The 16,841-nt window shown below is 35.8% G+C and overlaps 1 protein-coding gene across 34 annotated transcripts in view; it reads left to right on the plus strand.

Annotated features, from left to right (window-relative positions):
• Positions 1 to 16,841, plus strand: part of RIMS2 (regulating synaptic membrane exocytosis 2) — a 447,424-nt gene that overhangs the window by 185,307 nt on the left and 245,276 nt on the right. For all 34 annotated transcript variants that reach the window (XM_085573910.1, XM_085573913.1, XM_021546502.4 and 31 more), the window contains one exon: positions 7,721 to 8,646. In XM_085573910.1, coding sequence (XP_085430036.1) covers positions 7,721 to 8,646 — 926 coding nt within the window. The remainder of the gene's footprint in view (positions 1 to 7,720; positions 8,647 to 16,841) is intronic.

Here is a 16,841-nt window from a genome sequence, read left to right on the forward strand (position 1 = left end):
CCATTGGGTCAGCTCTCTGACTTGAACTGCTGTCGTTGCAGATACTAAACTTTATATATTTCCTGGATGCCTTTTATTTTATAAGTGCATTTTGGGGGAAGGGTTTGTAAAATACATATCTAAAAAAATATGTCTCAAAATTAGGAGACTGTTTCTATGATTGCACTGAACCTAGAGGATTAAATGAAAGCACTAGTGAGAACAGAAATTGATGTATTCTCATGATCCCGAGGCTTCCAACATCCCAGATGTGCAGTGGCTGATCAAAAGGTAAAGCAGAGAAGAATGTGTTTTCTGAAAGCAATGTCTAATGCTCAGCATTTCTTATTCTTCCGGGGGATGATTAGGGAGATATTTTTTACTTTTAGTAAAAAAACTCAATGAAAAACCTTTTCTTGTGCTTCAGGTATATGCAAATATTATCTTTAAAAAAATCTTTTGCTACCCTATAATTTAGTTTATTAAATAGTTTTCTATTTTCTGTGATAAAAATAATGCTTGAAACATATTTCTTTTAATAAAAATAGCATTTATAGAATTTTGAAATGTTATTTTATTTTATATTATTTGTACTTTTTAGTAACAGTTCATTATTATATTTACTCATTCTTATGTTAGTGTTTCTGTGACCTACTATTCTTTTAACACCATGTGTTTTAAACTAATTTGAATCCTGCTGTTAGACAGCTGTTAATTGATTCCACCCTTCTGCAAATAGTTTCGGTAGCGTCAGTACTGATGCAGCTAACAAGAATGCCCATTCTGACCAATTATTCTTGAAAACAATCTCATAAATTTGCTGTTTAGTAGAGTTTTGTATTATTATATTTTTTGAAACAAAATTTTTACTGAAAGAAAAGGTGCAATAGAATACTGAGATAAAAGGTTGCTTCTTTACCTATTAAGTGGAAATAATTAGAAAAATATTAATTTTGAAAATTTTCAAAAGTAGAAATAATGAAAAATCTTGGCATGTTTAACCTATTTATAAGAGGTAAGCATTCATCAATATATCTGAATGAACACTCAGTAAAATATAGTTGTTTTATTTCTCAGTTTGCAGTTCTCTAAAATCATATAATATGATTTAAGGGCTACTGAATACTTAGGCAAAATAAAGGAGGACAAAATAATTTCTACTGTTAGTCTAGTTTTCCTATTTGAGATGTTTTTGATTTAAGGAAAAAACCCAAAACAAACGTATTACCTAAATATTTGCAGATTGGCAATTGATACTTACAATCACCTCTTTTGTTCAGCAGTTTTTTCCATGTTATAACTTCTCATACAAATTGAAATTAACCCTGCAATGCTGATTTTTTGCTGAATTACTCATATAGAATAAAAATATATTGCTTCATATTTCTGTGCAATCATGTCAAGTTCAAAACAAAATTGTTATCAGTGGTGACTTTATTATACCAACATTTTGTTGCTACAGATTTCCTTTCATTGTGTTGGTAGAAGCCTGCAGTCAGTGAATTCTTATTTTCAGATAAAATCTAATAGAGATCAACATCTGCTCTACCAATCTTATGCTTCAGTAAATTTATTGAATTGTAAACTTAATTCATATTCTTTGGAGATATTTAGCTGGAACGTGTTCTAATGTTTCTAAGTATGATTTCTATAAAATAAAATCATAAGGCATGGCTGAAATGAGCCACATTGTCTCACATGAGCTTTACCTAATGGATTCCTTAGATATGTGAGTGTTAGATGTACTTCAGAATAATTTTTGTAAAACCATATTGGTCAAATGCAATGAACACCTTTTGTATTTATCAAAGTAGGCTGCTTAAATTAACCTGTGAATTGTGCACTGGTTGCTTACATCCTTCATTTTTTTTCGGGGGGGTGAGAAACTAAGGAGAGGGGAACTGCTAAATCACAAGTTTAATCTAGTATAAAACTAGACAGCATAGAGGAACTGTAAAGAGAGATCTTGGTGAAAACTGGAACTGCTTTGAAGTCAAAAAATACCTCTTTTTTTCAATAAGGGAGCCATAGCTGCTTTGAAGAATGTGCAAAATTAATTCTCCTGCACAGTATGACTCAGCAAAGGCAGAAGTTTAAGCAGAGAATGAAGAGTTAAATCATTGCCAGCTATCCTCTTAAAACCGCTGCCAAAAATTTTGCAGATTTTTCAGTCTGGCAAAGGAAGGCTGTGGAAATGTTTTCCTAAATGAGAGAGTAGAACCCCCCCTGTGCAAGGCAGGCAGACCCTAAAGTTGCACAGCGAGTTTTCTGGGTTCATTGCAGTCATGGGGCTTTGGGTGAGAGGTCCAGAGTGCCCAGCTCAGCTCCTGGCAGCCTGAGAACTGTGTGACAAGTGCTTTATCTGCTCCCTGTCAACCTTTGTTTTAAAACAAGTGTCCTGACTGTTGAATTCAACACATAGAAATACAAAATTTCAGCTAGTAGAACTATTCTTAGATGATCACTCAGGGACCAACAAATGCAGTTTCCCTGACAGAAGCCATATAGTAAAGGAGAAATGAAGCTGTGTTCAGGGTATTTGATGAGGTCTGTAACAAGAAGCCCTGTATCTTGCAAGGCTTTTGTGACAAAATTCTGGTGAAAAATCAATTTTTACCTTCTCTGATTCATTCTTTCATGTATTGAAAGGATCACATTTTGAGTTAAGCAAAATTATTGCTATTATTATTAATATGTGCAAAATTATTATTAATGTGTGCAGGAGAGATATTTTCAGTTTTAATTTTCTATTCAACTTTATTCCTTGATAATTTACAGGAAAGAGAGAACAAAAGTTTGAAAGTATTATCTAGTAAAGTATAATTAGGTCTTACAAGTAGATGGCCAACATTCATTTTCAAGTAGCTGATGGCTCAGGCCCACTGAAACTATTATTTAATTGACCCAAATTATCATTTTTTAATTGACCCAAAGCTTCTGATAAATAATCCTCTTCAAGTAAATGCATCTTGCTTCAGATAGACAAACACAAATTTAGAATTATATTTTCATGAATGTTTTCCCCAGTTCAAATTTGTATTCTGTTAGTCTGAGAAAAAGATTGTCAGCAGGAGGGTCTGATATCTAATTTTGACAGTCATATAAATACTTTACATATTACAATGTTTTTTAATGTCTCTGCCTTCTGAAATGTGATGGACGCTTAATTTTTAAAATATCCTTTTCTACAGTACATTTGGGTCAATTTTCTAAAAACCTAAATCAAAGCAGAAGAGTGTTTTCTCTTTAAGACAGAATACAAGTGAATGTCAAAGAGTTTAAAGACATTTAGTTCCATTATGGAAATCGCAGCCATCAAAGCTGAATAGCTGTCTCATATTCTTCTATGTTATATTTTAAGCACTTAATTCTATTGTGATGTGGAGGAGTTGAATAATTTAACTTTATGAGCAGGAGTACAGATTACAGTCAAGCTATTTGCTTTTCCATAATACTAGTGATATCTGTAGTGCACTGCAATTAAGGTTTCCATCAGTGTAGGGCTATGGGTTGTGTATTAAAAGACCAAATGTCATGCATTAATAAATTACAATAAAAATAAATATACAGTAATTAGTAGGAAAAAATAAATTTCATATTCTGTATCTGAAAAAAAACATTTATGGAATGTGCCTGACAGAGATTTTTGCAGAGTTTTTTAACCGTAATTGAGATTTTATTTTATGGTTGTTTCAAACAAGCAGCAATAACAATGCCATGGAGGATTTTTCAGAAAAGGTGTGATAACCTCTTCAGAAAATCTGGTAATCCTTCTGACAAGAGACATATAGTGCTTAGTTCAGCTGGCAACTAGAGGGTGCATATCACATCCTTAAAGTTCACTTAGTTTCTAAAGTTCCAGGGAAGTCCTGGAAAGGCAGGAGTAGTCATTTTCCATGGTGTATCCAGCTGGAGGTACTTGATGAGAGTTTTATTAAGGTATCGTTAAGGTAGTTAATGGTGAGAAATGGATTAGACAGATGCTCATGAAGGTGAGTGAGAATTAGCTAGTGATCTAAAAATAGCAGCAGATTTTTAATAGTAGGGACAGGCCATAAGTTTTCAACAGTACTAGTTGCCTCCTACACTGATTTCATAACTCTGACTTAAAATCTATAGCATTCATTGCACAACTCTGTATATAGCAGTATTTTTAAAATCAAGAAATAGTTGAATATTAAAGGGACATGAATTGTGCTGTGATGGCCTGTAGAGAATGACAGACTTTACTACTAAGGGTCTGGTGACTGTAGGACAGGATGAACCTCCTGACAGAAGGTTTCTGGCTGATCAGGTGTACAGGTACAGTAAATTTATTTCTGATGGACAGGACTACAGCTTCTGACTATTTCAGTAACTTCAGTAGTGAAGTAAGCTGACTTCAAGAGGAATGAAATTAATTAGAAAGGAGGTTCGATAATGTCAGTCAACATAGACCATGAATTAAATTAGTTACTTTTTTCTGTTAGGCTGCTTTCTCTGAAGAAAAGCACTATATTTGCAGGTAGGTCCTTTTTCTTGCATGTGCCCTAGTAATTGCCACACTCAGGGCAGTCATGCAAACCTTTTTCCTTCATGAAAGGTTAGAGTAGATTAAGGACCCAGCTGCTCTTCACATTGCTGTCAGACATAGATAGTTTCCTATTATATCTTAAATGGAGGAAGGAAAATGACTGTAGTAAATGTAGCACACGATGTTAGAGAATGTTTGTGCAACTGGTATAAGAATATAATGCTAAATCAACACATTTTCCTCTCATTAACATAGTTAATGCTAGAAAAAATGTTTTAGTAAGTCATATGCCAGTTGATCTGATGATGTATTTCCTTAATAGAAATACATTTTCCTCAGCAACAAGTATACAATAATGTTTTTACTTGTACAGAAATCCATCTCTTTTATACCCCTCAACCTTTCCCCCATGACATTTTATCCATAATATCATCAGAAGAGGACTGCATACGTATGAGGACTCAGCGACACGGAGTGATATATTTATTTATATGTATATATACACACACATGTTTTGTGTATGGTTATATAATCTATTTGTAGCTAAACCAATTCTTACTGTTGTGTTGTTTGTATTGCTGTAGATACAAGTATGTAGATGTTTAATACTGAAGCATGTGTGCACTCAGACTGCTCCAAGTCACATGTGAGATATGTTAAACTAGAGGCTGTATGGCTTTGTGTGTTACACTGTTCATCATGGAGCTGATCCTACACACCATATGTTCTAGAGTGTTTTAATGCTTTGGAGGATCACATTGATGTAAAAAAATGTGGCTCAGATCACCTATGTGATCTACAGGTTATATTGACTGAGTATACACAGTGTGAGTATTAACAGTGTAATATGTGTACATTTCATGTCTACACGTATTTGTCTCGATCTTGCAATGAGATTCACATGAATGAATGCCTGTATCTGATGAATGCAGATTTTTCCTATGTGTGAGACACAGCTAAGGAGAGGAAGTTATGCACATTTTTGCTATGGCTATGACAGAAATTTTCAGGGATTGGGTAATTTGCTATTGGAACAACTTATTTTGGGATGTGGCATAATTTTTCATCATCTGAAGAATTTAAGTGAAAAATATTTATCTTCCTTAAAGCATTTCCGCATATAATCTCTGTTGTCTTAATGAAACTTCTATGTCCTTGCAAACTTAGTTTGGATTTGTGTTAGTCTGTTCTAACTGTCCCTTCCTGTTGTCCATTCTGGTTTTACCCTTCTGAAACTCTGTTCATGTTACATTAGAGTGATTCAATTTGAGTCCCCAGTAGCAGAATCTGTAGAGATTTTGTAAAACTTTCAGAGGTTATAATTTGTGCTGGTACTAACACGCCAGTGTAACAAGACAGACAGGACATTGTTGCTTCACCATCAGCAAATAGGCATCTGCATGATGCTTATAGAACTTGCCATACTTCACACGAAGAGTTTAATTTTTTCAAGATTGAATTAGTTTTCTCATTTGTAGATGTCATTGCAAAGGTAACGTACTTTACTATTTACAAGGCAATGCTGTGTCCAAATCTTTCAAGCACAGTTTAATAATTCTGTATGGACCCTAAAACAGTACAGGATGCCAGTTTGCCAGTCACCCCACAGGCCATGCATACTCTGCACTGACAGCTGTTGTTTTTTCTTGTTGAGCAGGGACTGCATTTCCTTCCTGGCTGTGAAAAGAATGTTTTCTCTCCTATCAGATAGACAGAGCTCTTTATACTTTCCTGGGCACCAAGGAGAACCTCTTTCTCCTTCTCCCCTTCACTAAGTTGAAGTGTTTTCTTTATTCTTCTAGGACAGCTGTGACAAAACCAGGGCTTTGTATTTCCTCGCCTTTTTTCCTGTCCTTCTAAGCACTAGGCAGGATCTCCTGGCTGCTGCCTGCAAGGCTGCCCTTCAGAACCAGTGGTCATTTTGGGAGTTCATACCTTTCCCCTTCAGACCTACTTTAAAGGTCTCTCCATAAATCCCATTTTAAAAGGGATCTTAATTATAAAGGTAGAACTAATTATAAGAAGAAAGGACTAACAACACAGAAATAGCTTCTCATTTGTAGTTTTATTACTTAAAGTTTGAGTTGATCTACATTATCCCAGAGAAGCCCACCTCTCAGTCTCTTATATCTAGAATCTCTGCTCCAGTTTTCTGCAGGTAACTTCTGCAGATCCATGTAGGGTGGAAAGCCAAGCATGAATCAGGAAACTAACATTTTGCATGCTTATTACCCTATAAGGATTGATAACTGCAAGATTTGAAGATCCAGTTTTTTTTTCCTATTTAACTGATCTCTTCTGATTATGTAGCAAACAATGTTGTGTCAAAGAAAAAACAAAATATTCATTATATGTTCCAGACACACCCTTTATGAAAATATTACATATAAATTAATCATATGCTTAATTTGTCAGTGTCAGGAAATACATACATATGAGGACTCTGAAGCCTCAGTAGCTGCCTATAGCTAGATGGTGTAAAATTACATCAGTGAGTCAATGCTTTATATGGCACAGGAAGTCCGTTCTGATATTTGTCTTGCTCAAATGCTTGGACTAATACTGCTACCATCCCTATAGGATGGGAAGGATTGTTTCTCAACTCAGGAGGCTCTTTGAAACTCTTTCACTTCACAGCACAAAAAAATGGTTTGTTTTCTGAGTTCAGGACGTCTGATGTCATCTGATTTAGAAAAGTGCTGCCATTGAATCTTTGTCTGTTTTCTGCCCTTGGTACAAATTATAATTTTGTGGGAGCTGAAATGTGCGGTTTTGAGCAATAACAGCTACCAAAGGGTAAACTAACTGAATGATCCTTCTAGCCCTAATTTCCATGGTGATTATAAAATCCTATGAAACAGAAGTATATGGTCAAGTTATGTTGCTATAAAATGATTACAAAGGATTATAAAATTTTGGTACTTGTAAAGCAGTCATGACTGCAAAGTAGCCTAAGTATTTGTTTTCTATATTTTATGAAGTCATATTAGCATTTTTCCTTCAAAGCTGTTTTTTATTAAAAATGTGCACCATAGACAGATTTATAGCATGATATCCTTTCTTTAATTTAGTACAAAAAATGTGACAGCACATTCACAAAAAATGCAATGAAAGGATTTTTTTTCCATCAGCTGGTCACTTTATCTTTTAACTAACATTAACTGTATATTTGTGCTACATAAAATATTGACAGATTTATCTTTCTGCTTTCTTGCCGTGATTATTTAGGAAAAGAAGCCCTTCAATATCAAGAGAACAGAGCAGAAGATACGACCAAAGGGACGAGAGAGACGAATATTCACAGTATGCTACATCAGACAGTGCAATGCCCAGGTCACCATCAGATTATTCAGATAGGCGGGCACAGCGTGGGCCCCAGTTATATGAAGAACCTGAACTGGGTGATTATAGAGATTCCAACAGAAGGAGCCGCAGGCGTTCCAAGGAGTACCCGGTAGAAGAAGAAGATGCACAAAGCAGGGAAGAATATGAAAGGCAAAGGAGGGAAGAGGAATACCAGGCACGATACCGGAGTGATCCTAATTTGGCTCGTTATCCAGTCAAGCCGCAGCCGTATGAGGAGCAAATGCGTATCCACGCTGAAGTGTCCCGCGCACGGCATGAACGCAGGCATAGCGATGTCTCTCTGGCAAATACAGAGTTGGAAGATTCTCGGATGTCCATGCTCAGGATGGAACGGCCATCAAGACAAAGATCAGTATCTGAGCGCAGGGCTGCCATGGAAAATCAACGTTCATACTCTATGGAAAGAACTCGAGAGGCTCAGGGACCAAGTCCCAATCGTCAGAGGACCACAAATCATAGCCCTCCTACACCTAGGAGGAGTCCAATTCCTCTGGAAAGACCAGACATGAGGCGCTCTGATTCTTTAAGGAAACAGCACCATTTGGATCCCAGTTCTGCTGTCCGGAAAACAAAACGTGAAAAGATGGAGACCATGTTACGGAATGATTCACTCAGCTCGGACCAGTCTGAATCTGTCAGACCTCCACCACCAAAGCCCCATAAAACAAAAAAAGGAGGTAAAATGCGCCAGGTTTCATTAAGCAGCTCAGAAGAAGAACTGGCATCCACTCCAGAATATACAAGTTGTGATGATGTAGAGATTGAAAGTGAAAGTGTTAGTGAAAAAGGTAAGATTTCTAATTTTTTTATTATTTCACTATACAAATTTGATTTCATTTCTATTATATTGGACATATATTTTAGCTATTTAAATTGGTTGCAACCACACATCTACAGCCCTTCGCAGATGACTCAACTTTGTTGTGATGGGAATTGAGATTTTTTTTTTTTTTGATTTTGTGTTTCACTTATATAAAGTTAATGATTTATATGGAAAAGAACATCACAGCTCCTATGAGTACTTGGATAAGTTAAAGGAAAAAACATACCTGCTGAAAAACCTATCAATGAAATCTGCAAAATATCTAAAGCTGAGCTGTCATATAAGGCCACGGTTTCATGTCCTTTAATACCAGATTTGCGTGCTCCTGGAACACAATGAGTGCATATTTGATCTGGATCAAGTGTGGGTGCATGACCGTGTTTTTGTTGAATTAACTGGAGCACATGATACAGCCCTTATGCCAGTTTCATGCTATTGCTGCAGGTTAAAGAATGTGTGTATAAAGTTAACTTACTGAAGTTTTGAGACAAATTTAAAATGACTGATGAGGTTCACACCAATGGAGGTTTTTTTCTTCTGGTACTATGATGATTTTTGGTTTTAGTGCTTTTTAGAAATAGTTTTGGAGTTACTCCAATGTCAGAAAGAAAACTGAGATAGATTGAAAGTACTTCCCAGCCTATAAAAAGATAATTTATAATTAAATATGAAAGTATTGGGGACCATGAATTTAAACTCAATCAAATTAATATTATTTGTTTGCTTACCTTCATGTATGTTGTTTTAAGCTTTTTCTGAGTTATAATTCTTATAACAGTGAACCTTTATTACTTCCCCTGATTGTTTATCTACTGTTGTGAATTGTGAATAGATTATTATTATTATTATTATTATTATTATTATTATTATTATTACTATCAAAATGGTTCTGAAGCAAGTAATTAACTTGGGTAAGTGAAATAACTCTTTCATATGTCAATATCTAACCATGGTCTGATAAGTAAGGAGCAAAATAGTGTAGAATGGAAGGAAGTTTCACCAGGTCAAAGTAGACAGTTGCATGTACTTATGTGAAACAACTGGGCTGAAGCCTTGACACTCTTAGTCTTCCTGATGGTAGAAAAATCTTATACCAACTTTATGGTGTTCATGATTTTGTTCTTAGATGCAACCTTGAGGAAAATAGGACCAATCAATACAGGGAAAGTAGTAACAAAATATTTATTTAAGGCAATTGAGTGTAGGAAATGCAGTATACAAGATAGTATAGACAATATATTTTTTGTACACATATCACACAAAACATATACATTTAGGACTATAAAAGCATAGAATCATTTAGATTGGAAAAGGTCTACAAGATTATTGATTACCACTAATTTAGCATTTCCATGGCTTCTAACACAACAATAACACTTCTGTCTGCTGCTGTACAGCTCTCTATCCCCTACCTCCATGGAGACAGCAGAATGAAAGACCCCACTAGCACAATGTCTCTCAGACACTGGAAGAGCACTGCCCAGTTTATCTGTAATAAGTCCCCTTCAGACCTAGTTTAATGCTCTCTCCATGAACTCTGTTAATGCCTGAGAAAAATCTTTTCCCCTTTTGAGACAGGGGACCCCCATTTGTCATCAGCAGGCCTGGTGTCATGTAAACTGTAAACAGGATCAAAAACCCACAAAATTTTGCTGGTGATGCCAGACTCAGAGTCATGTATCAATCTGCTGGCTCTTCCTCTCTTCCCTCCTCATTTGCTGCAGCTGGGAGTATAAAGAAGTCCACTTGTACTCCTGATTCCTTAACCTGTCACCCTAAAGCCCTGATGTCTCTCTTTGATTGCCCTTGGACTTCTTAGTGCCACTTTGCTGCCCTCCTGAAAAATCCATAACTGCTGAGGGCCTTTCTAGGATAGGAACCTTTCCCTTCACAGCTGGGTCTCAGGGATGCACCAGACTCTGACAAGAAGTAGATCTGGTCTACACATTGAGCCTTCTCTTCCTTTCAGATGGGAGTTTAAAAATTGCTCTACAGTTCTAGATTCTATCATAATAATGATCTTACAAAACTTACAGCTTTCACTTAAATAATTTTGCATTTTTAGTGTAAAAGAAAGCATTCTTATTGATAACAATAATTAATAATAATGACAATGTCATGTCTGTCCTGATTTCTGAGGGAGTGAATGAAGCTAGATATTTGTTATGCAAATTAATTTTAAAAGCTTGCAAAGATTTTGGAGGAAAAAATAAAAGCTCCATACTATGCTTTGTTAATCTTTATTGAATTAGTGTAAGCACTTTGTCGTGACATGAAGGGCGTAACTGTGTCAAAGCGACCTAGTGGTGGCCTGCAGCTGGAGCTGATGTGGTTTTTCATAAAGGACAAGAGCGACTGCTTGAACTGGGGAAGAACGTGACTGCTTTGACTGTGTCTCCTCCCAGCCTGTGCTGGGGGTCCTGGGCTGGGGGAAGTGACCATGCATAACACAAGAAGTCATTCCGGCAGTAACACCTGTAACTGGAACCAGAGCCAGCTGTGCCAGCCTCAGCAGCCCTGGTCACATAATCAAATAATATCCTTAGACCCTCCTACTTCTCCCCTGCTCTTTAACTGCTGGAGTGGCATTTTTTGCAAAGAGGGACTGGGGCTCCTGAGCAAGGAATGTGGGCCTGGCAGCATTGACATGAAGGGATGGTGTTTGGTGGGGTGAGATGTGCTAAGGCCATGGTCAGGAGCTGACACTGACAGGCGAGTTCATTCTAAAGAAGCTCAGGAAACAACACATGAGAACATGAGAACATGAGAGCAGTGTTAAATGGACATAGTTGAGATTACAAATATGTTTACTTGAAACTTAGGTTGTGCCAGAATTAGACATAATTTCAGAGTGAATTTTGTGCAAGTCTTCACAGACATTGAAACTCTCTTTAATGACATACCTGAGCACCAGTTTAACAGATGGCCTTTGCCTTTTTCTGTGAATAGGATGAACAATTCTTTCTTATTGTGTTATTCAAATTTTTCTAAAACTGACAATAATTTTTCCACATCATGTAAGAGACCCTTCTTCACTTTTGCTGTGAATACCAGGCTTCTGTAGCTGCGAAGATATCTCAATTTATAACACTTCTTGCCAGTCCTGAGATCAGTATAGCAGGCAGTTCAAAGCTGTATCTCCATGACAGAACCTCCTGCCTGTTTTAGAAAATACACTTTGGAGAGGAAAAAAGAAGTTGCCTATATGTTTTGAACCAAAATATTAAGTATATTTCTATTTTCCCTAATAATGAAAGATCAAAATTGCCTAAAATGTTAGAGAAAATAGTTTTTGAAATGCCAATTATTTTTATGAAATCGTAAATTTTAAATGGCTGTAAAATAGCTCCTCCATCACTAAACCCAGGGATTATAATGACATTATAAATGTTCTAGACTGTTCAGATCACCAATTCTTTCTCAAAACCATCTCAGTTTACATGGTGCAGTTTGAAGTCTCTGAGAAATGTGGCTTGTAAAAAGAGAGCAGTTGTGATGGCATTGTAGCAGAGTCAACTATGTCAGCTACAGAGGTACAAATAAAACTGTATTTTGTAGTGTGCAAGTTAAGCCAACCTTTTTACACTGATTGTCCAATTTAAGTATCTTCTGTTGTGAGGGGCAGTTAGAGTACTTTTTTACTTTCATGTACAGTTAGACGTTTCTCAGTGCAATTTTAAGGAGTAGGCCTTAAGGGGAGGTTTGAAAAGGCTCCTATAATTTGTTAGCCAGCATGAAGCAGATGTGAAGCAGAGTGCTAGTGGCTAATTCTGTGTCCACAGGCTTTACTGATAAATATACAAAATCAAACAGTACCACTGTCCATGTGTTCCTTATGGCAATGCAGTCTGCCAAAGGACCAATCTGAAGGGACTCAGGAAAGCTTGTGATCCCTGGGGTTGTTTTACCCCCACTCAGAACGCAGGCGTGAGAGAGGGGACCTGCAGTGAAGCTGGGGTTCTGTCTGCACCTATAAGGTCCAAACACTTGAAGGTCTTAAAAGCTCTACAAATCTCAAGCTCTAGGGATTCAGCAAAAGACAATCTCTACACAGAAGAAGAGAATCCATTCAAGGAAATCTAGGTGTGTGATAGTTCTAAATATTGCCCTAATTTGTTCTAAATATAAAGTAGGACATAGTAGATTTTCCAATGACGGTAAACAGTTCAGGCATACACGCATACCATGCTCCCCACACTTTTCAGAGCACCCTGTGAGAGGTGTGTGTTTGCACAAATGGTGGCTGACATCTAATGTGGGTGGAATCTGTGGTGGGAAAGCCAAATGTGTTTGTGTTTTGTCAGTTCTTAAATTTAGTGTTTGCTTTCACTCTTATTTTATTAAAACATGATAGCTAGTTAGTTTTTATTATGAAAGAAACTCATATGCATAGAAAGATAGAAACCTGTAGGTTGGAAGAGATCTTTGGGGTAAAGTCCTACTGTTAATTTAAGAATTACAATTTCACCACTAAACCAGTGTCACATCCATGCCTTTTAAAAACCTCCAGGATTGGTGAATCCTGTCCTGGTGTTTGATAACTCTTTCAGTGAAGAATTTTTTTCTTTCTATCCAGTCTAAATTTCCCCTGCCACATCATGAAGCCATTTTCTCTCCTTTCTGTTGCTTGTTACTTTGGAGAAGAGACCCACACCCACATGGCTACAACTCCTCTTGGGTAGTTGTAGAGGGCCATAAGGTCCCCCCTGAGCCTCCTTTTCTCCAGGCTAAACATCCCCATCTCTCTCCTCATAGGACTTGTGCTCCAGACTCGTCACCAGCTTTATTACCCTCCTCTGGACTTGCTCCAGCATGTCCATGTCTGTCTTCTAGTGAGCCAAACCCAGCCAAACCCAGTATTTAAAGTGCAGCTTCACCAGTGCAGAGTACCAGAGGATGATCACTGCCCTGGTCCTGCTGGCCACACTATTGCTGATACCAGCCAGGATGTGACTGGCCTTCTTAGTCACCCAGGCATGCTGCCAGCTTTTATTCAGCCAGCTGTTCACCAACCCCCTAACAAAATGTGTGAATAGACTCGAGCAATCTTAAAGCATTAAACATCCCTGTGTTGTTGATTGAAAGCTGCAGAGCGCAGGCTGTGTGAGGAGAAATGTGTGCTTGCAGGACCAGGTGAAAATACATTGTCCTTTGCACACTGAAAACATAAATATATAACCTTGTACTGGCTGTGTTGTGGTCATTTACAAACTTGTGAAGAACTGTCCTTTTTCGTGATAGAAGTTAAAATATCTTCCTATCTAGAACAGCTTCCAGGACCTACTTGTTTATTGCACATTTGATACCAATCTGATAGACATCCACTTTAGTTTTTGATAGAGAATTAGGTCTATTTGAAAACAATATGCTTGTCACAAGTTAAAAAAATTGTGGTAGCTCATGGTGTGAGAAGCAGAAGGCACATTTCCTGAGTGCTACTGCAAGAACAGTGCGTGTTTTACATGAGCAGAGATGCCAAGGAAGTAGGATTCCATCAGAGAGCTCTCACTTTTAAATTCAGAGAGAATAAGGGACCTGATTTCAATCCTGCTTGTGCCAGTTTCATACATCTTCAACAACTTTGGCTTCAAAGTTACACTGAGCTAAATTAGATCCAAACAAGGTCATTGTTTCTAAAATTTGTTTCATTCAGGTTAGAGAGTTCCTGAAAGTCTAACTTCTCTGGAACAGTTTATACTAGAAGGCAAAATTTCAGGACTGAGGTGCAGCAGTTGAATGAAAATACTTGAATTTTCACACAGCTTCAGTATAGAAATATCTTACAATTCAAAGTACAAATTTTAAATTATCAAAAGAAAAATTGTTTAAAATGCAAATATTAAATGTTATTTAATATTTGACATGTTTTATTAAAATAGATTTCAGAGAGTGAAAAATTTTCCTTTTATTATTTCACTTAATATTGCAGTTTAGGAGATTGTGTTCTGTTTTTGTAATTAATTTTTTTTTTCTTTTTATAGACACCTCTGCCTCTTATGTAAGATAAATGTAACTTAAATATATAAAGAGTTTGACTGGAAATTCAGAACTCTGGGATATTCCAATTTTTAAGCTTACTCCTATGAACTCCTCTATTTTATGTGCAAATATAAGAAATATTGAGAGATAAGAAATATTACACTTTTCTCTGTCTATTTTTAAGCAATAAGAAGTCACTACTTTGAAAGTAATTACATTGACTAAGAAGTACCTAACTACTTTAAAATGTTAGTATTGCCTATGATATTTTTTATAGAAAAACATTTTTCACAGATGTATAGATGAGAACGGAACTAGAATGTTTAAAGTTACAGAAGTTTCTAATTGTAGACAATCTTAAAAAAAAGTTTTCCTAAACCTTGTCCTACTTACACATGTCCATGCTCCTTAGAAGATATGATAAGGATGTGATCTTTTGCAACATTTAGAGGACTCTACTGTAACATATTTTAAATTTGCAGTAATTTAAAATATTGGTGTAAGACAATAATATCTCTCATTTTAAAAGTGCTGTCTTTTCCCTATTCTTGGCTGCATATTTACATCCTTGTTATCACTCCTGCTGGCAGAAACATTTAGGCAGGTACACACTGCAGCAAGCCAGGAAACTTTTGTGGGGTAACTCTTAACTAGGAAAAAGATGGCAAATATTAACATTGGAAGCTTCCTTATAAAATGATGATTGTCCTTGAAGATATTAAAATACATGCTGAAAAGATATTTGTAACTCATGCATTCTCAGAATCTGAGTATAGACAGGAATTTCCTGAAGTCAGGAAGAAGAAATATTTTCGTATAGTAATCAGAGCATATAGAATATTTTACCATAGGTAAATGAACATGAATAATTTCATAGCACTTATATTCAAACAAAAAAGTCTAATATTCAATTTTATTGATTAAAACCTTACTTAAATTGCAATCTGGACCTTCTGCATACAAATGTACAGGACTAATTAAAACTCTTTCATCATGTTTCCTTTTACCCTGTGACTTTGTTGGAACTATGACTATAGAGGAAATGTTGCAAAAGATTAATAATCTTCTGAGATGATGCAACACAAGAACTGTGAGTTATTACTAAGGTAGTTTAGTGTATTTGTTGTAGTTATCTATGGTTTAAGGTGAGAATAAATTTATTACTAACAAAACAACATGGTTTTTAATATTTTTAACTTATGGATAATTGAAATCCAGATTTAGCTTACCTTTTAAACACTAAATGCAATATGTAGTTTCCTCTGGAATTTGTGAAAGCTTTCTATTCTGAAGGTAAAGATTGTTCTTTTTCAGCTGAAACTGTAGACAATTGAATTATAGGAGTGACCAATATTATAAGTATCATCAAAACATTTTTGCTTTCTCTGCACCCTTTTTTTATATTTTCCAAATTTAAATAGAAAACAAAAGTAACTTGAATTATCATTCCAAGATAATTTTTTTCACTATCCCTTACTATCTTGGCAGGTGGAATATCTGCTGAATAAAATCAGTAAATATCCATTAACTTCTTAATAGTGATGAAAGAAATTTTTTGTACAAACATGGCTGGAAAAGGTGTCATCCTATGAAATGAAAGGCTTCCAATGTATGTAATTCTTATCTTATTCAACCTGCTCAACTTATTTCAAACTAAACTACAATTATAGTTTAACTAAGTTAGAGATTTTTACTTGATAACCAAATCTTGCATCAGGGCTAAGTGCTAATTATTAATACAGATTTAACACAGATAAGATAAAATGAAGAACTGCTGGATTCTGTGTAAAATATTTCAGTTCTTTACAATGCCATGCTAGAACAAAAAACCATCATGGAGATTTTATTTTGAAGTTTTCTGAATATTTATGTAAATATTGTGATTTTTTAGTCTTTTTTTCAGAGGAGTCCCAGCAAACAGAAATAATGACAACACAAAAAGAAAAAAAAACTACATGTACTTTCTCCAGAATACATGAAGTGTGTATTTTTCAAATTATAATTTTCTTCATACTTTGATGAAATCATTATTCTTCTAATGAAACAAACAAAATGTATCTGTCACAGATTAGACTCTGTGATTTTAGATTATGTTAGTACTTTCCTATGGTATATTTAAAATGATTTTGCATGTAATTTTGTTACTTCTTCAGTTAACTATCAGAAACTAAATGGGTCACC

This window comes from Lonchura striata, chromosome 2 (genome assembly GCF_050655825.1).
Source record: "Lonchura striata isolate lonStrDom1 chromosome 2, ASM5065582v1, whole genome shotgun sequence".
Lineage (NCBI taxonomy): Eukaryota > Metazoa > Chordata > Aves > Passeriformes > Estrildidae > Lonchura > Lonchura striata.